Here is an 18,908-nt window from a genome sequence, read left to right as displayed (position 1 = left end):
ATACCCAAATACACAATGATATTTATTTATTTATTTATTTATTTATTTATTTTTCTTTCTTCCCTTTTGTTGCCCTTGTCTTATTGTTGTAGTTATTGATGTCGTCATTGTTGGATAGGACAGAGAGAAATGGAGAGAGGAAGGGAAGACAGAGAGGGGGAGAGAAAGACACCTGTAGACCTGCTTCACCACCTGTGAAGTGACTCCCCTGTAGGTGGGGAGCCAGGGGCTTGAACCGGGATCCTTGCGCTGGTCCTTGTGCTTTGTGCCACGTGCGCTTAACCTTCTGTGCTACTGCCCGACTCCCACACAATGATTTTCAAACATACTAGTCCATGGCCACACACACACACATACACACACACACACACACACACACACACACACACACACACATTTTTTTTTTTGGTCACTGCCAGGATTTCACTTTTGGTTGACTTTTTCAGATAGGAGAGAGACAGAGACAGAGACCACAGCACTACTGAAATTTCCTTCAGTGCTGTGTGAGCCAGGCTTCTTCTTCTAGAGTTTGCCCTTCTTTCGTAGCCAGTCAACAGCGTCAGGTTGAGCCTAATGTAAAGTTTCGAGACCTCCTTTGAATCTGGAGAGGTGGCAGTCATTGACTATGTGGGTCATAGTCTGACTGGAGCCACAGGGGCAGTTCGGGTCGTCTCTGGCTCCCCAGCGATGGAACATAGCGGCGCACCGGCCATGGCCTGTTCGATAGCGATTGAGGAGGGCCCAATCATAACGTGCTAGGTCAAAGCCGGGTTGACGCTTGCAGGGGTCTGTGATGAGGTGTTTGTTCTTTACCTCAGCTGACTGCCAACTCTGTTTCCAAGAGTCTGGAACAGAGAAGTTCAGTGTAGGCGTAGGGGACCAGATTGGGTGATGAGACGTCAAGCGTTGGACAGGGTGGGCGAAGATATCCGCGTATATTGGCAGGTCTGGTCGAGTGTAGACGTGGGAAATGAACTTAGATGATGCCGCATCCCAACGAGTATCTGCAGGGGCGATGTTGCTAAGAACTGGCAGCCATAGAACCGGGGTGGAACGGATGGTTCCAGAAATTATCCTCATGGAGGAATATAATTTGGAATCGACCAAGTGGACATGGGGGCTACGGAACCATACTGGGGCACAGTATTCTGCAGTGGAATAGCATAATGCCAGAGATGATGATCGTAGTGTGGAAGCGCTCGCGCCCCATGAGGAGCTGGCCAGTCTTGCAATGATGTTATTCCTCGCACCCACCTTTGCTGCAGTTTTTATGAGATGTTCGTGAAATGACAGCGTGCGATTGAGAGTAACGCCAAGATAGACTGGATGGGCTTCATGCTGGATTCTTGTATCGCCAAGGTGCACATTAAGCTCACGAGAGGCCAAGGCATGGTGTAGATGAAAAACAGATGACACCGTTTTTGCAGTGCTAGGGACTAGTCGCCATTTTTTACAGTAATCAGATATCAGAGACATGTCTTTCGTGAGTGTTTCCTCAAGGATGTCGAACTTGGATGCCTGAGTTGCACAGCAGATGTCATCGGCGTAGATGAACTTCCTTGAAGAAGTTTCTGGGAGGTCATTGATGTAAATATTAAATAGCGTAGGAGCCAGAACAGAGCCCTGGGGGAGGCCACTTGAGACAAGTCTCCATCTGCTAGACTTGTCACCCAGATGTACCCGGAATCTTCTGTTTTGGAGAAGAAACGATATAGTGTTGGCCACCCGTGGAGGCAGGCATCTTGAGATCTTGACTAGGAGACCACGGTGCCAGACCGTGTCATAGGCTGCTGTGAGATCAACAAAGACAGCACACATCTTTAAATTCTTCTGGAATCCATTTTCAATGTAAGTTGAGAGGGCCAGGGCTTGTTCGCAGGTAGATCTTCCTGGGAGGAAACCAGCTTGGGCAGGTGATAGGAATTTCTCTCTAAGAGGAGAAATAACGTGACAGAAGCAGCCTCTCAAGGAGTTTGTAACACACGGAGAGGAGAGAAATTGGTCTACAGCTGGCGGCCAGTGTTGGGTCTTTCTTTGGTTTCAAAACTGCTATTATCTTCGCACGACGCCAAATTTTGGGCATAGATTCAGATTTCAAGATGTGGGACAGGAATGAAGTGAGCCACTTCTTTGCCGCGGGGCCCAAGTTAAGAATGAGTTCTGGGCTGATGTTATCATAGCCAGCAGCTGTTCCCGGTTTAACCCTCTTCAAAGCGTCTTCCAGTTCAGACAGTGTAAAGGGAGAGAGTTTTGGAGATGGACAAGATAAACGGAAGTGGGATGACCACTCATGGGAAATTTCTCTTTTCCAGACTGGGTCGATCTTAGCATGTCCAACTTGAATTAGGTGACTGGCCACTGAGTTTGGAGATACTGGAGGATGGGAGATGGGAGGGGGTTGGCTACCGGCACCCAGACTATGAAGAAGCTTCCAGGCCTTCCTACTTGAGTGGGTGAAGTTCAGACTTTCCGTGAGTTGTTGCCAGCAGGCTTGGCGTGCTGCATCCAGGGAGGCAATGAGATGGTCAGCCACATCTGGGTCACCCGGCTTAAACCTGTGAGCTATTTCGTCAGCCCAGAAATATATTTTATATTAATAAATCTCTGAGGCCAGAAGACAGATCACCTGGTAAAGCACACACTTTATTATGCATGAGGCCCTAGATTTCAGTCTCCAGGAACACATGGGAGCACCTTGCAAAGGAGAAGCTTCATGAGCAATGGAGTAGTGCTGTGGTGTCTCTCCTTTTTCATTATGTATCTCTTGCTGACTCTACTGATATTGAAGTAAAAAAAAAAAGGCTATCCCTTGGGAGTAGAAGAATCATGCAGATGCAAAGCCTTAGTGAAAACCCTGGTGGCAAAATAAATAAATTACATACATAAATTTCTAAAATAATGTTTAAGAAAAAAACTGAGACAGCTGTGGAAATAACTTGTAAAGCACTGGCTTCTCGCTCCCTCATGTGAGACTCTCTCTAACTCATATGGAATAAATAAATATTTAAAGAAGAAGGAGGAATACGGGGGGGGAGGAAAAGAAAAAGGAGGAGGTGGAGGAAGGGAGGAAGAGGAAAAAGAGGAGGTGGAGGAAAAAGAGGAGGAGAAGAAATGAGGCATCTGATAACCACTGTCCAGGATGTGAACCCCTTTAAGGTGGAGCCAGAGGCTCACTGTTGCTCCAGCCAGCCCCCCACTACAAGCACGTGGCATGGAGAAATCACACAATAACTGCCCTTGGATACCTCCAGTGGCTTTTGCCCTCTGTCCTTGGTTGTCCACTTGCTGGCACTGTGCTGGCTGGTCACCAAGTCCCAGTTGTTAGCCCCTGGCCTGCATGGGCTATGCTGCGTGTCTGTCCCCTGGTGTGGGTAGTTTATCTTCCTCTCATCACTGTACATTCCTTCAGATGGTGCTTCCCTGAGCTAAACAGTCCTCTGATCATCCCTGCTCTTGGGGTCCCAGGGTAGCAAATGTCACATTTCTGGTTCCTGTATCTCTGATGTCCTACAGAGAATCCTGGACAAAGATAAACACTGTCCATGGCTTCTGTTGCCCATTTAGCACTCCCTAGAGTTCACACAGGAGGAGGGGCAAGTTCTCCCTCATGCCTGGGAGAGAAATGTGGTTCTAGCTCCTAGTCTGTGTTTCTCACTACAGTGGAGCTTGCCAGGAGAGAGTCTGATGACTGTATCAAGCAGGATCACTAAGTGCTGATATGGGAGTGAGCTGTAAAGCCTCCCCTGAAGGCTGCACTGAACACTTCCAGAGCTGCCAAAACTGCAGGGTATTTTCTTTCTTCACACCTTCATAGACCCAGAACCTGGCTGCTTTTATCTTCTCCATACCTGGCCTTGACTTCCTGGCACAGTATGTCAGAACAGGAGCTGAACACTTCAGAGGCACCAAGTCACAGGAGCCACAAGTGTTTTTATCAGAGCACTGCTCAGCTCTGGCTTATGGTGGTGCTAAGCAATGAATCTGGGACCTCTGGTGCCTCAGGCATGAAAGCCTTTTTGCTGTCTCCTTATCTCATTATGCTGTCTCCTTATGCTGTCTCATTTTGCTGTCTCCTTATCTCATTATGCTTGTCTCATTATGCTGTCTCCTTATCTCCATAATTCCCATTTTACAGAAAAAGAAACAAGGATCATAGAAGGATTTGCCTAAGAAGCCCCCTCAGCCACCCCATCTCCCACACCAGGCTGTTGAACAAGGTCAGAGCAAGCCTTCAACCTCACAAGGGAAGGTGATGGAGTTTGGGACTCACACATTGGTGGTGAAGACGCCATAGATCAGGTCCTGCTCAGGCAGGTGGAAGGCACTCTGCAGCTCATTATAGTAGAAAGGGACCTCGCCCGGGCGGGAACAGTTGAGCCGGGCCTTCATGAATGTAGTCCAGGTGTCTTCCAGAAGGAAGCGGCCCCCCACATCGTTCTTGCACACACGGGCCACCCGGGAGTACACAGTGCGTCCACAGTCGTGCTCCACTGCATTCTCTCGCAAGAAGAAGTAGGCAAACAGTCCAATATCATAGGCTGCCACAAAGTTAGGCTCTGGGGCGTGGGGGAGGACAAAATTAGAAAGGGGGTGGTGGGTCAGGCCAGTAGAGAAGAAGGAGATAGAATTGATAGTATTCAACATCATCTTCTTTTCTCTTTATCACTTTATCAGTTTACAGTATAGTTGTTGGCACATGGGTACAATCTCTTACCTCACCATGATAGGTGTCTACAGAACACTCTCACCTCTAACTTAGGTCCTTGTCCACCATCATGCACTAGCACCCCAAATTCTTCTCCACTCTTCCTGCCACGCCCCATCTCCATCACCACTATCACCACCAGCTTAGTGACTCAAGAGACTTTAATCCCGATTCCACCTCCAAGTTATTCCCACGTAAGACTGAGTAAAGTGTACCAGGCATTACTATAAGGGCTTTATGTAGATTAGCCCTTTTGACCCTCATATCAAACTATGAGGTAAGTACCATGATTGCCCCTACATAAAAGATGAGAATAAGTGGCAGAGAGTTTGTTCAGTGCTTGCTCAAGGCCACACAGCTAGTTGGTGGAGAATTCAATTCTAGGTGGCTGGACAGTGGTATATCCCATAAAGGACACATGTTGCCCAGGCCCTATCTCTAGGGGGGAAGTGTTGAAGCACTCACTGCTGCAACTGTCTCTCTTTCTCTCTCCCTCTCTCTTTCCCCTGCCTTCTCAATTTATGTCTCCATTAAAAAAAAAATGGCACCAGGAGCGATAGATAGAGTTATCAAGGTTCAGGTACAAAGCCCTAGTGATAACAGTGGTGGCGATTAATTTTTTTTTTTTTATTTATTTAACTCTAGAGAGCAAGAATCTCCTACTGCCCTCCTCTAATTGTCTTTCTCCTGCTCCACTGCTAGCTCCCACTCTCCCCTTACAGCTTGCCCTCCATCTGTTCTGGGTCCCCAAAGCATCTGTGACTGCTTCCAGAGTCCACTCCCACACCCTGGGGGCCTCCACCAAGCACCTGCCTCATTCCAGGCCTCTTGAGGAAATGAGCATGGGGCCTTTCAGAGGTTTAGCAGGAAGGAAGACCGACTGGGGAATCAGGGTGGCTAGGTTAAAGCCAGGGTATTCTACCCCCACCACCGCCCCCCACCCCCACTGCCCCAGGGCTGGGCTCCCTCACCATTCAGCCACTTGGAGTTGTACTGTGCTGTGCGAAGTGGTGGCCCACTGCCCAGGCTGCGGTAGATGGCAGGGTCTCGCCCGGAAAAGTCAATGACTGTGGCAGCGTAGAGCTCGCCCTTGGAGGAGATGACAGCTGTGGAGTTGTGTCGGGGGTCATAGGGGCAGCGGGCCACACCATTGATCGTCTCCATAGTCCGGCTGAGGTTCCCCACCTGGACAAAAAGCAGAACTACAGGTTTGCCCTGAGGTGGGTTGTGGGGAAGTGGGGGGGGGGGGTAGGGATAGCCTGTTTTTTTCTACCCCAAAGTGTGGTTGCCTCCTGGGTCACATCTCTCGTGGCCTCTCCTGATTCTCTGAGTGAACAGCCATCGGGGGTGTCCCCTGCTCCCTAGCCAGGTCCTCTAAGGTGAATTTTGTTTTTGTTTTTAAATTTTTTTATATTTATTTATTTTCCCTTTTGTTGCCCTTGTTGTTTTTATTGTTGTTGTAGTTATTATTATTGTTGTTGTCATAATTGTTGGATAGAACAGAGAAAAATGGAGAGAGGAGGGGAAGACAGAAAGGGGGAGAGAAAGACAGATACCTGCAGTCCTGCTTCACCGCTTGTGAAGTGACTCCCTTGCAGGTGGGGAGATGGCGGTTCAAACCGGGATCCTAATGCTGGTCCTTGTGCTTTGCACCACGTGCACTTAGCCCACTGCGCTACCGCCGGACTCCCTTGTTTTTGTTTTTAGATATTTACTGTCATGAGAGAAACACACACACCAAGCTCTCCAAAATGAGAGAGAGAGAATGAAAATGACCAGAGCAATGACTGTTCAGTGGTGCCGTGACTGACCCTGGGACCTCAGACCCTCAGGCATGAAATATTCTGTAGAACCACTGTGCTGTTTCCCCAGCCTCAAGATGAGTCTTTCCCATAAAGTCCAAGATGCCAGGTTACATCTGAATTTTGACAAGCAGCCTATCATTTTCAGAATAAGTATCTCCCACATGTGCAAGCCACATACTTAACATTGGAATGCCATTTCTTGTTTATCTGAAATCTAAATGTAATAGGGAATCTTTTTTTTTTTTTTTTTTTTTTTGTGCTCCACCTAGCAGTCCCCTTCTGAAGCTGCAGGCCTGGTCTGGACAGTGCGGGGCACCTCACCTGTCTGCTGGAGCACACCGGGGCAAAGGCATTGGTGCCACAAAGGAACACCTTCCGGCCTGTGATGATCAGGACACGCACGTAGTTCTGACACTCTTCCTGTAGGAGAAAGAGAAGTAGTGGAGCGTGAGGGCACTGGGTGTCTTCCCTCACTGCTCCAGGGCAGCCACAAATAACCAAAACCTGCTCCCTCCTGCATCCCCAGCTAGCTGTCTCCTCTGCACCTTTGCTTCTGCCCCCTCAGATCTGCAAGGCACCTCACCAGGGCAACCTGCTCCCCAAACTGTGCCCCTCCATCCCTGGGGCCAAGCCCAGCTGCACACTGCCAAGGCTGCATACCTCAGTCTTCCCTTTGCTTTGGCAGGAGCGGCGTATTTCCTCACTAGAGGCCCACTCTGTGGCCTGTGGGAAGAGCACACAGACATCACACAGCTGTGCCACCCACCACCAGGGCAGGTAGTAGTCGGGGTCTGGAGCAGGAAGGGATAAAAGGTCAGCAGTGGCCACAGGACCCAGGCTGCTCTCACTACATGCAGACTCCAGGGCAGCCAGCTCTCTACTAGAAGCTGAGTAAGAGCTGAGCTTGCAGCAGCAAGAGTTCCAAAGTGAGGCAGGCGTTTGTGGGAGGGCCTTAGTGTGTTGGAGACAGACTGAAGAAGCAACCACAGATGCCATGAAGACCCAGAACAGATGGAGGGCAGGCTGTGAGAGGAGAGGAATTAGCAAGGGAACAGGAGAAAGCATGGTGGGAAAGATTAGGGGAGTACTTTGGGGTTTCTTGCCTCTGGCAGTTGAATTTTTGCTTCCCTACTAACTAGCTGAGTGGTCTTGAGCAAGTATTTAACTCAGTCCAGCACCTTTCCCACCTGCTTGGGGCAGGGGAGACCTGACTGAATCAGCTTCCACAGGCTGAGTCATCCCCATGAGTTCTCACTTAGGGCAGCCAGAGGTGCCTCTTCCCCAGGTCACCTGCTTCTACAAGTGGTTAGGAAGGACTTCCAATGATGCCCAGGCAGTAAAAGATAGGCAAAATGCCTCCTTCACACACCACATGCCCTTTCAGTACACTAGAGGCAGGAAGGGGGGAAAGGCTGGATGTGTAAGCCTTAAAGAGAGATCAATTTCATTTTCACACTACAGATCAGCAAGGTATTCCCCCTTCTTTATCTATCTGCCTATCTATCTATCTTTCTATCTATCTATCTATCTATCTATCTATCTAATCTATCATCTTCCTTCCTCCACCTTCCTTTCCTTGACAAATGAGGAAGCAGGTCTGTGTGACCTGCTGCTGGTGTATGATTGAGCAGGGACCAGAGCCTACCTTTCTGATTCAAAGTCTGTGGTTTTTCTCTTTATCTCACTCTCAAGGGCCTAGAACATTCTCTTCTATCAGATGTGGTACCCCCCATCTTCTGTTCTGTGGTGTCTGCTTCCACTTCTATTTCTCTTATAGTGTGGCTCACACACTATTGGGAGGAAGGCTTTTTGGGCACAGTTTTCACTCACGGGCTCAGTGACATGACTATGTTCTCAAGTACTCATGGCATTAGGAGAGAGCTCCTCCCCACCCAGGCATACCCCTCACCCATCCCCTTCATTGACTCTCTCTCTCCTCTGACTGCTCCCCAGTTTCTGCAGGGCAGCTGGAGGGAGGAGGGAGCCCCTTCCCATCCAGGCAATGCTGACAGCCCTGGCATGCGTCTCTTGGTATATTTCTGGGTCACATCTATAAACATGAACTGCAACCTGTCCTAGGAGCAGGAACCCTGAGCCAGCAGATCTTCCATCCAAATGGAGGAATAAAATAATACCCACCTTTAAATCTCTCTCTCTCTCTACCTATCTATCTCTTTCTGGGCTCAGCTCATCTATACAGAAACAGTGGGTTTATCTACCACCACACTCAGGATGCCACCAGCTCCTCTTCTGACCCTGCCCTGAGAAAGGGAGAGGAGCTTGAACAAAAACCCTCAGAACAGGGGACAGGGAAGGACACTGACCCACATGCATTACACATGCCCTGATCAAAGAAGCTGCTGGGCAGAAGGCCTATGTGGACAAAGAGGTCTTGCTGGAGATTTAGGGTCTCTAAGAATAGTGGTACATTAACCAGGTCAGCTTGGAATCCCAAGGGGACAGGGGCATGAAGAAAAGAGGAGCTGAAAGTACACTGAGCTGGGGGTTCGACATGCCTCTTTGATCCTCCCCAGTCATAAGACACACAGCCTTTTGCTCACTTTACAGGTGAAGAAAATGAAGCTCAGAGAGGCTGGTGATTTGTCCAAAGTCACAAAGCTTGTGAGCAGCAAATCCAAGACACTAGCCTATAAGGACACCCAAAGCTGAGCTCTCTCTGCCACATCCTGCAGCCAGAAGCGAGAACATATGGCCTGGGGATAATCTGCATATTTACAGTGATCACAGTACAGAACAGGCTCATTGGAGTTGCTTTTATCTTCATTTTTAAAAATTACTTTTGGAACTATACATTGTAATCTTAAAACCTTGTAGCCCACTATTACTCACAAATAAGAGATAGAAAAAAAAGTTGCATTTCTCAAATTATTGAGGCACAGGTGGACAAAGTTAAATAGTATGAGAAAATACTAAAAGTGAAATCCAGCAGCCCACTCCTCCCACACTCCAACCCTGCTTCCAAAGGGCAACACTTTTCCAACTCTTTTTTTTTTTTTTTTTCCTCTCCAGGGTTATTGCTGGGCTCGGTGCCTGCACCATGAATCCACCGCTCCTGGAGGCCATTTTTCCCCCTTTTTGTTGCCCTAGTTGTTGGCAACCTCGTTGCGGTTATTATTGCCATTGTTGACGTTGCTTTGTTGTTGGATAGGACAGAAAGAAATGGAGAGAGGAGAGGAAGACAGATAGACACCTGCAGACCTGCTTCACCGCCTGTGAAGCAACTCCCCTGCAGGTGGGGAGCCGGGGGCTTGAACCGGGATCCTTACACCGGTCCCTGCGCTTTGCGCCACGTGCGATTAACCCACTGCGCCACTGCCCGACCCCCTTTCCAACTCTTTTAGCTGTTTCTCCGTGTGTTTGTTTGTTCTTTCCTTCTCAATATCTCAACATATGCATCTACCTGAGTCTTTAACTTCTGGCTTCCTTTCCCAGGATGTGAAGGCCTTCCTTTCCCAGCCGCCTTCTTCCCAGCCCCAAAGCACACATACATTTCTTCTCCCTATACACTCATTACAGTCATATAATATTAACTAGTGAATATTTTAATATCATTATTTAATATTTTAAATCATGACCTAAATTTTACATAACATGAATATGTAAAATTGTTCACTGTTACCACTAGTACCCCAGATTCACAGAATGTAAGATACAATCTGATAATTTCACAGTATATACAAATATCAAATCGTTATGTTGTATATCTGAAATAAATGTGTCATATATAATGTATATGCCAACTATATCTCAATAAAAAAGACACCATTGATTACAATGTGAGCTGTGAAGAAAAAAATGCTGCCAATCAAATTCCTTTATTATTTACACTTTAATGTGAATTTATTGAAAGTGCTTCTATCTGACATATTCCTATGACATATCAATGCTGTGCATACAAAAATAATATACACAAAACTGATAAAACCTTCTTTGAATTCAGAGTTCACCTTCCCTGAATTAGTTTTGTACCCAGCTGTCACTGCTCCACTGTTGTAGTTGTATACTTCTTTGTTTTAGACTATCATTCTTTGAACCACCCTGAGATCAATGGTACAGCAGCTCCTTAAGAATATTCCTCGGGAGTCGGGCTGTAGCGCAGCGGGTTAAGTGCAGGTGGCGCAAAGCACAAGGACCGGCATAAGGATCCCAGTTCGAACCCCAGCTCCCCACCTGCAGGGGAGTCACTTCACAGGCGGTGAAGCAGGTCTGCAGGTGTCTATCTTTCTCTCCTCCTCTCTGTCTTCCCCTCCTCTCTCCATTTCTCTCTGTCCTATCCAACAATGACAACTATAACAATAAAACAACAAGGGCAACAAAAGGGAATAAATAAATAAAATAAAATATTTTTTTAAAAAAAAGAATATTCCTCTTGGGCAGACAGGGAGTATGGACCAACCAGTCAACACCCATGTTCAGCGGGGAAGCAATTACAGAAAGCCAGACCTTCCACCTTCTACAACCCACAATGACCCTGGGTCCATATTCCCAGAGGGATAGAGAATGGGAAAGCTATCAGGGGAGGGGATGGAATATGGAGATTGGGTGGTGGGAATTGTGTGGAGTTGTACCCCTCCTACCGTATGGTTTTGTTAATTAATCCTTTCTTAAATTAAAAAAAAAAGAATATTCCTCTTGGACGGGGTAGCGTGGCTGAGCAAGTCTAAAGCGGTGGATTAAGAATACTCCTCTCGGGAGTCAGGCGGTAGCACAGCGGGTTAAGTGCATATGGCACGAAGCACAAAGACTGGCATAAGGATCCCAGTTCGAGTCCCCGGCTCCCCTCCTGCAGGAGAGTCACTTCACAGGTGGTGAAGCAGGTCTGCAGGTGTCTGTCTCTCTCTCCCCCTCTCTGTCTTCCCCTCCTCTCTCCATTTCTCTCTGTCCTATCTAACAACAATGACTTCAGTGACAACAACAATAATAACTATAATAACAATAAAAGTAACAAGGGCAACAAAAGGGAAAATAAAATAAATAAATATTTAAAAAAAGAATATTCCTCTCTGGTCTCCAGAATTTTCCTTCAAGCTACTGACCCCATTCTGCAAGTTTGGATGTTGATACATTCTTGATCTTAACAGGTTTTCTGATATATTAGGACTCATATTCCCTTCACATGTGATCCTAAAATAGTATGGACTGAAATGTCAGTGGGTTATTATTGTCAGGTCAGAAGAGCAGGAGTCATGTTCAGGTTCATGTGTACAGAGACAGCTCTATCAGGTCTGGGTATGTCTGACATTGGGTGAAAGATCCCTTTGAAATAAATTTTAAAAAGAAGGAGAAAAGAGGGAAGTGAAAAGAGAAGAAAAGGAAAGGAAAAAAAAAGAGAGGAGTTTGAAAGACTGGGTCTGATTCATATTCTCATAAATGTGTGCATCTGAGAATTAATGAAATGTGCCTGTTGTGACAAATTTTTCTTTCTTGACCAGCCTTTTGTTTTTCTTGGATTGAATAATTGTCTTGAATTTTCTTCATCTGCTTATTTAGCAATATGTCTATTAGTGAATTTCTCTCCCCCCAAAAGTCTCACAGACCCTTGTCAATATCATTTGCTAGCTATATACAGAAATGCTTTTGATAATCTGCTGATTTCAGTCCTCTCTTATGCCATAACTGTCTGCTCTAGCATAGACTAGTTGTCACTGTGGCCACCAAAGTAGGGTTTCTTTTCTCTTCTCTTTTCTCCTGTCCTCTGAATCCAGTGTTTTCCTCTTCCCTCTTTCATGATTTATTTGCATGTTTGGTGGCACACACTTCCATTATTTTCCCAAAAGGACAGTGGTAGATCAATTTTTGAAAATTCTTGTGTGTGTGTGTGATTCATTCAATCTTCATAGTTGATCATTTAGATACAGAATTCCAGGCTCAGAGTAATTTTTATTCTGAATTTTAAAAACAATTATTCCTCCATTATCTTCCAGATTCCATCGTGGGTGCTGAGAAGCCAGCAGGGTGTGTGTGTGTGTGTGTGTGTGTGTGTGTGTGTGTGTGTGTGTGTGTATGTGTAATTTTTATTCTGAATTTTAAAAACAGTTATTCCTCCATTATCTTTCAGATTCCAGTGTGTGTGTGTGTGTGTGTGTGTGTGTAATTTTTATTCTGAATTTTAAAAACAGTTATTCCTCCATTATCTTTCAGATTCCAGTGTGTGTGTGTGTGTGTGTGTGTGTGTGTGTGTAATTTTTATTCTGAATTTTAAAAACAGTTATTCCTCCATTATCTTTCAGATTCCAGTGTGTGTGTGTGTGTGTGTGTGTAATTTTTATTCTGAATTTTAAAAACAGTTATTCCTCCATTATCTTTCAGATTCCAGTGTGTGTGTGTGTGTGTGTGTGTGTGTGTGTGTGTGTGTGCGTGTATTGCTTTCCCCCCCCTTTCCTTCTTTCTCTTCAATTATGTGGGCTTTTGTTTGTTTGGGGGTGGGGGAGCTCTTGTATGCATGATTTCATTACTCAAAACTGCTTTTTCATTTTGGTGGCGAGAGAGAGAGACTGAGAGACCGACCACAGCACTGGAGCTTCCTTCAATTCCATAGTATCTTCCCTATGGTACTGGGTTCAAATCTGAGGCACAAGTGCCCTATCCAGGAGTTATCACTCCAGGTCCTGTTGTGCTTCTTACTGTTGTGTATAGCTTACAAAAGGGTAGGTTCTGAGGAATTCATTGTTAAGTCTTTGTATGATCATGTGAGTACACTTACACAAACCCAGAGGCAGAGCGGCATGCTGCATGTCTAAGTCACACACAAGTATTATGGTCAGACTTGTGGTCAGCTGCCAACTAAAATACTAGTATTTGGCAAATTTCTGTATCCTCATCCTTTGTAGACACTTCTTACTTCTCAGTTTCTATTGATAGAAGCCTCTAGGAGCTTCTCTTTAGTCCTAAATTTCAACCTGTTGTGTCTTATGCAGATCTGACTTTGGAGCCTAGTCCTCTCAGAATGATGACTGCTTTGGCAAATTTTCTTGTGATTTAATGCTTAATCTCTTCCTCACTTTTTCTTCTTTTTTTTTTCCCCCTTGGTAACTCTTATTAAACAAATTCACTAGTGATGACTGTGCAAGGATCCTTTAGGTTTTTTTTTTTTTTGTTGTTGTTGTTGCTGTTGTTCTTTCTCCCCAGATTTTCTTGTTTTTGTTTTGTTTTGTTTTTTGCTGTTGTTGTTCTAGTTTCTGGGAGTATTTTCATTCAACTTAACCTTCTTTCAAAAAAGATTTATTAGTTTATTTTTGTCCTTGTGGGGTTTCTCTTCTCTGAGATGACTGTTTCAGTTGGAGAGACAAAAAGAGTGAGAGAGACTACAGCATTGAAGTTTCCTCTAGTGCGGTGGGCACTGAGCTTGAATCTGAGTCGTGCACCTGGCTAAGCATTACGCTATCCAAGTGACCTATTTTACTAACCCCCAACTTTATCTTTTAACTTTTAGCTCTTATTCCTCCATTACATTTTATTTTTATATTAAAAATATCTTTAATTTCAGAAGAATCTAGCTAAAGTCTTAATTTTTTTTTTAAATGTTTTCCTATATTTCTTGTCCCTGTCTCTTACAGCTTTCATCCTTCTGTTTGGTTGCTTGTTTTTGATGTTACTCTGGAAGCTTTTCTGGTAATTTGGGGAATATTTGTTTATATTAGAAAAAAAAGTCATTAATCATTTCCCATTGAAATTAACCAAGACTTCTTGGAGAAATAGTTGCTTCCAGGTCTGGGCCAGGAATAAATACAAGGTGAGCCTGGAATATCTTCTCAAACAAAATGGCAGAAAGGACTATTATGTAAAAGTGCCCAGGAACTCTAACTGGTGAGAGGCCTCCAACAGGTGACAAACAGGGAAGTCATGAGGGATAACTACAATAGACTGAAAGGCATCAAGTTTGCTTAAAGCCCTGAATCTGTATTAATAATAAGAAAAGAAAAAATTAGTGGATAATCATTAACAGACACTAGCAAACCATTTCCATATTTGAAAGTGTTGAATAAAGGCAAAGAGTCCAACATTTACCCTTCCTTTTTTTATTTTTTTTTAATTTTTTTATAAGACTGTATCCCTGGGTAACCAAACACTAGGTAAGTAGTATCTCTATGTAGAAGTAGACTAGATAATATACTGGCACATCTAAAGAATGAATTGACCTAGGAAATGATCACCAATGACTGTTAGTATTAAAAGAGGAAGAGAGAGAGAGAGAGAGACAGAGAGAGAGAGAGAGAGAGAGAGAGAGAGAAAATTAGATCTAGAGAAAGCAGTCAGGTAGCCAGGCAGTAGTGTACCTCGTTGAGTGCACATATTACATATAAGCGTAAGCAAGGACCCAGGTTTGAGCCCCGGCTCCCCACCTGAAAGGGGCATGCTTCATAAGTGGTGAAGCAGGTCAGCAGGTATGTATCTTTCTCCTTATCTCCTTCTCCTTTCTCAATTTCTCTCTGTCCTGTCAAATAAAATTAGGAACAAAAGAAAAAAGGAAAAAAAAAATGACCACCAGTAGCAATGGATTCCTAGTGTCAGCACTGAGCCCCAGTGAGAACCCTAGAGGCAGTAATGAGAGAAAGAGAAGGGGTAAGGTGGTGACACACCGAGTTAAGTGCGTATAGTACAAAGTGCAAGGATGGGCATAAGGACCTCATTTGGAGCCCCTGGCTCCCCACCTGCAGAAGGGTCACTACACAACTGGTGTAGCAGGTCTGTAGGTGTCTATATGCCTCTCTCCCTCTCTGTCTCCCCATCCCCCCACCTCTGTCCTATCCAATAAAATGAGAAAAGGCCTCCGGGACTGGTGGATTCTTAGTGCTGGCACCGGCAAACACAAGGAGGAGGAGGAAGAGGAGGAGGGGGAGGGGGAGGGGGAGGAGGGGGAGGAGGAGGAGGGGGAGGAGGAGGGGGAGGAGGAGGAGGGGGAGGAGGAGGAGGGGGAGGAGGAGGGGGAGGAGGAGGAGGGGGAGGAGGAGGAGGGGGAGGAGGAGGAGGAGGAGAAGAAGGAGGAGGAGAAGAAGAAGAAGAAGAAGAAGAAGAAGAAGAAGAAGAAGAAGAAGAAGAAGAAGAAGAAGAAGAAGAAGAAGAAGAAGAAGAAGAAGAAGAAGAAGAAGTAGTGCTGGCACCGAGCCCCAGGGATAACCCTGGAGGGGAGGAGGGAGGAGGGAGGAAGGGAGGGAAGGAGAGAGGGAAAGAGAAAGAGAGAGAGACAGACAGACAGTGAGAAAGAGAGAGAGAGATCAAGCAGACAGGTCCATAAAGTAATCTTACCAGAGTGTAAATTGATCAGCTCTAACAACCAATTTGTATGTAATACAGTGAATAGTCTTATCGCCTGGATTACAAATAACAAAGTCCAGACTATGAGAAACTATTGGACAAATGACCAGGTTTGGTCATTTAAACTGTACAAAGAGAGAAAGAAAAAAAAAACCTTGTGGCCCCATGTTCTGCCAGTACCATCACTTTTTCTGGAGTCTTTAAATTTGATGTCTCAAAACTTAGATCTCCAGAAAAAAGGCCTTTATTTGTTCAGTAAAGGGCAGGGCAAACTAAAGAAATGCTGTGCAGAATAGAATAGATTCCACTTAAATTTAAATTAAACTCCATTTAGATTCCAATTCTTAGTTGAGAGAAATGCAGTCATTTTCCCATTTACTCTGTAACTCATCCTCAACTTCCACAATAACTATCACCCCAATTTCTGAGTCCATAACAGAGCTGACTTGCTTTTTGCCACACTTCCCACTTTAAGTTGTTCTGCTCAGCAATTACATTGGCTCCATCCACAGTCCATCCCTTCTCATACATTTACTCTCTTCACTGACCTCTCCTCTGTACTTTCACTGTGGGTCTACACCTTTTTAATTTTCTCACTGTCCTTTTAGTGGGGTCTTGTGAAGAAGAGATCAATTTGTCATTCCTGAAGCTCCAAATTAGGACTATCCCAGAAATTTCAGGCTGGCAACCTCTAGTCACAGTCACTGCATGAATTTTATGCTTGGGAAGAGAGCAGGGGAAGACAGCTGAGAACTGTTTTGCCCCTGACTGGACACCAGGCACAATGGTTGAACATGATTTGTTTTCTGAGCATTAAGTTCACCACTCAGCTGAGCTTAGGTTTCAGACTTCTCTACAGCTGCCAGTATCTAGTTTGGAGACCGTGAAGGCAGCGAGATAAGAGTTCAGGAGCCAGTTTCTCCCAGGCTCAAACAAAACTCCATCTGCAGCTTATGCCCATGTGCACAACAACCACCATTTCTGTCCTTGCAGAACTTTTGGCAGCCTGGAATTATAAATCCACTGCAATTAGGCTCCTAGCCAGGTCATTCCTTGGCACTGCTCTGGCAGAGGTCACTCATGAGCTCCTAATTGCCAAGTCCATGATAGCTTATCATTTTGGTCCTCTTAGCACTTCCCAACTGTTGACCACTTGTCACTTTTCCCTTCCCAAAATCCTTTTATTAAATTACACTGATAAATACCCATCACAGTTAAACTACTATGTTGTCTCCTCTTCTTCTGCAGGAATGTGCCTGGGCATATCTCTCATTCTCTCTGTCTCTCTCTCTGGACAACTGTAAAGTAGACTGAGTATTCAATTTTCCTTAAGGAAGAGCAGTTTACATAAACGGTTTAACAGGGGTTAGGTACTTAGAAGTCCTTTTAATGGACACTGGTTTGCATAAACCGTTTGTGTTTAGACTTTTTTTCTTTCAGGGAAGTTAATTATTTAAACTGTCAATAAAGCACTGCACTTTAAGTTTGGTTAAATCATACCCCAAGGGTGACTGAAAGGCCCAGTAGGCTGTAATAGAGAGTCACAACCATGTGTGCCCCCCAGGCAGTGTGCAGAGGCAAGGAAGGGGGGCTTGGCTCTGCTTCTTCCTGTTAGCAAAGTGGTATAGCTTTTTCAGCATTTGAGTGCTATGAGCAGCTGGCGACAGCAGATACTGAGGACAGGAGGCTCAGAATAAAGGACCTAGTGGCCCCACTGGGCAATAGCAGGGCATCTGCCAAAGTTGGACTCAAAAAGTCACTGCTTCCACACCAGGCACGGACAGACTAGAGAACTAGAGGCAATGTATGTCCCCACCCTAGAGATGGAGCCATTGGAAAGCCCTCTCCACATTCTCATTTGCTCTCCTCACTTTCTCAGCAGGCAGGATACAAAATGTATTTACTAGGGATGGAGCAGTGGTTCACTCAGTAAATCGAACATACTATAATATGCAACAATCCAGGTTCAAGCCCTTGATCCCTACTTGCAGGGGGGAAGCTTCATGAGTGGTAAAGCAGTGCTGGAGGTGTTTCTCTTTCTCCCTTTCTATTTTCCCTTTTCCTATTGAGTTATCTTTGTCTCTATCCAGTAATTAACCAAAAAAATAAAATAAAATAAAAATAACCATACTTACTTCTTTCCTTGGTTCTGTCATAGAAAACCTTGCTTCCAAAAAGATACCCAAGGAAGGTGGTAAAATCAATTCTTGCTCTGTGGCTGGTTTACAGGACACTTCAGTGATCCCCTGAAGCCAAGAGCCCATCCCAAAGGTGAACCATGGGACTGTTATCAGTTATCTTCCAATGATCAAACACAGAAGTATCAGATGGGGCAGATGCCAGACTCAGTTACCAAGCCCAAAAGCAAGCATTTGAAAAGGGACAAGACCTGGGACTTGCAGGCCAGTGTTAAGGACACCTGGGGAGATCAACCCAGTTGGGTAGTATCTAGAGAAGAGACCCTCTTAACCTCCTAGGCCTGTGGTTCCTAAATGTGAGTGCACACTGGAATCACATGGAAGCATTTGACAATCCCAGAGTTATGCTGTACTCTAGACCAATTAAGTCAGAGTCTGAGGGTGGGGCCCAAACACTGGTGATTTTTAAAATTTCCTTGATGATTCTAGCTAGCAGTCAAAGACTACCTCCTCCCTCACACCCCACCCCCCAACTACTTTCTTTTTCTTTTTTCATTGCCACCAGGGTTATTGCTGGGGCTCAGCGAGTGCATGATGAATCCATCACTCCTGGTAGCCATTTTTCCTCTCCCCACTTCTTTTTTATTAGATAGGGCAGAGAGAGAACATTAGAGGGGAGAGGGAGACAGAGAGAAAAAGAAATATACCTGCAGACCTGCTTCATTGTTTGTGGAGCTTCACCTACAGGTAGGAAGCAGAGGCTCAAACCCAGGTCCTTGTATACGGTTATGTGAGCACTCAACCAAGTGTACCACTACCCAACTCCTAGGTCCAAAGCCCTCCAGGGGCTCAGCAGCACAGAGGGTGATATGCCTGGTGTCCTTGGGAGCTATGTGATGTAGTGTGCTATGTGGTTCTACTACCTTAAGATTTCCCCCTCTGCTTCTCTCCTTCCCCATACCTCTGTCTCAGCTCAGTCCCCAC

At 45.4% G+C, this 18,908-nt stretch overlaps 1 protein-coding gene across 2 annotated transcripts in view; it reads right to left on the bottom strand.

Moving 5' to 3' along the window:
- Positions 1-18,908, bottom strand: part of SEMA5B (semaphorin 5B) — a 52,185-nt gene that overhangs the window by 18,861 nt on the left and 14,416 nt on the right. For both annotated transcript variants that reach the window (XM_016192581.2, XM_060198263.1), the window contains exons 4-7: positions 7,171-7,233; positions 6,832-6,930; positions 5,677-5,890; positions 4,271-4,556 (exon numbers count right to left, since the gene is read on the bottom strand). In XM_016192581.2, the coding sequence (XP_016048067.2) occupies positions 4,271-4,556; positions 5,677-5,890; positions 6,832-6,930; positions 7,171-7,233 (662 nt within the window). The remainder of the gene's footprint in view (positions 1-4,270; positions 4,557-5,676; positions 5,891-6,831; positions 6,931-7,170; positions 7,234-18,908) is intronic.

This window comes from Erinaceus europaeus, chromosome 9, assembly GCF_950295315.1.
Source record: "Erinaceus europaeus chromosome 9, mEriEur2.1, whole genome shotgun sequence".
Lineage (NCBI taxonomy): Eukaryota > Metazoa > Chordata > Mammalia > Eulipotyphla > Erinaceidae > Erinaceus > Erinaceus europaeus.
This window is presented reverse-complemented; position numbering and strand designations above follow the sequence as displayed.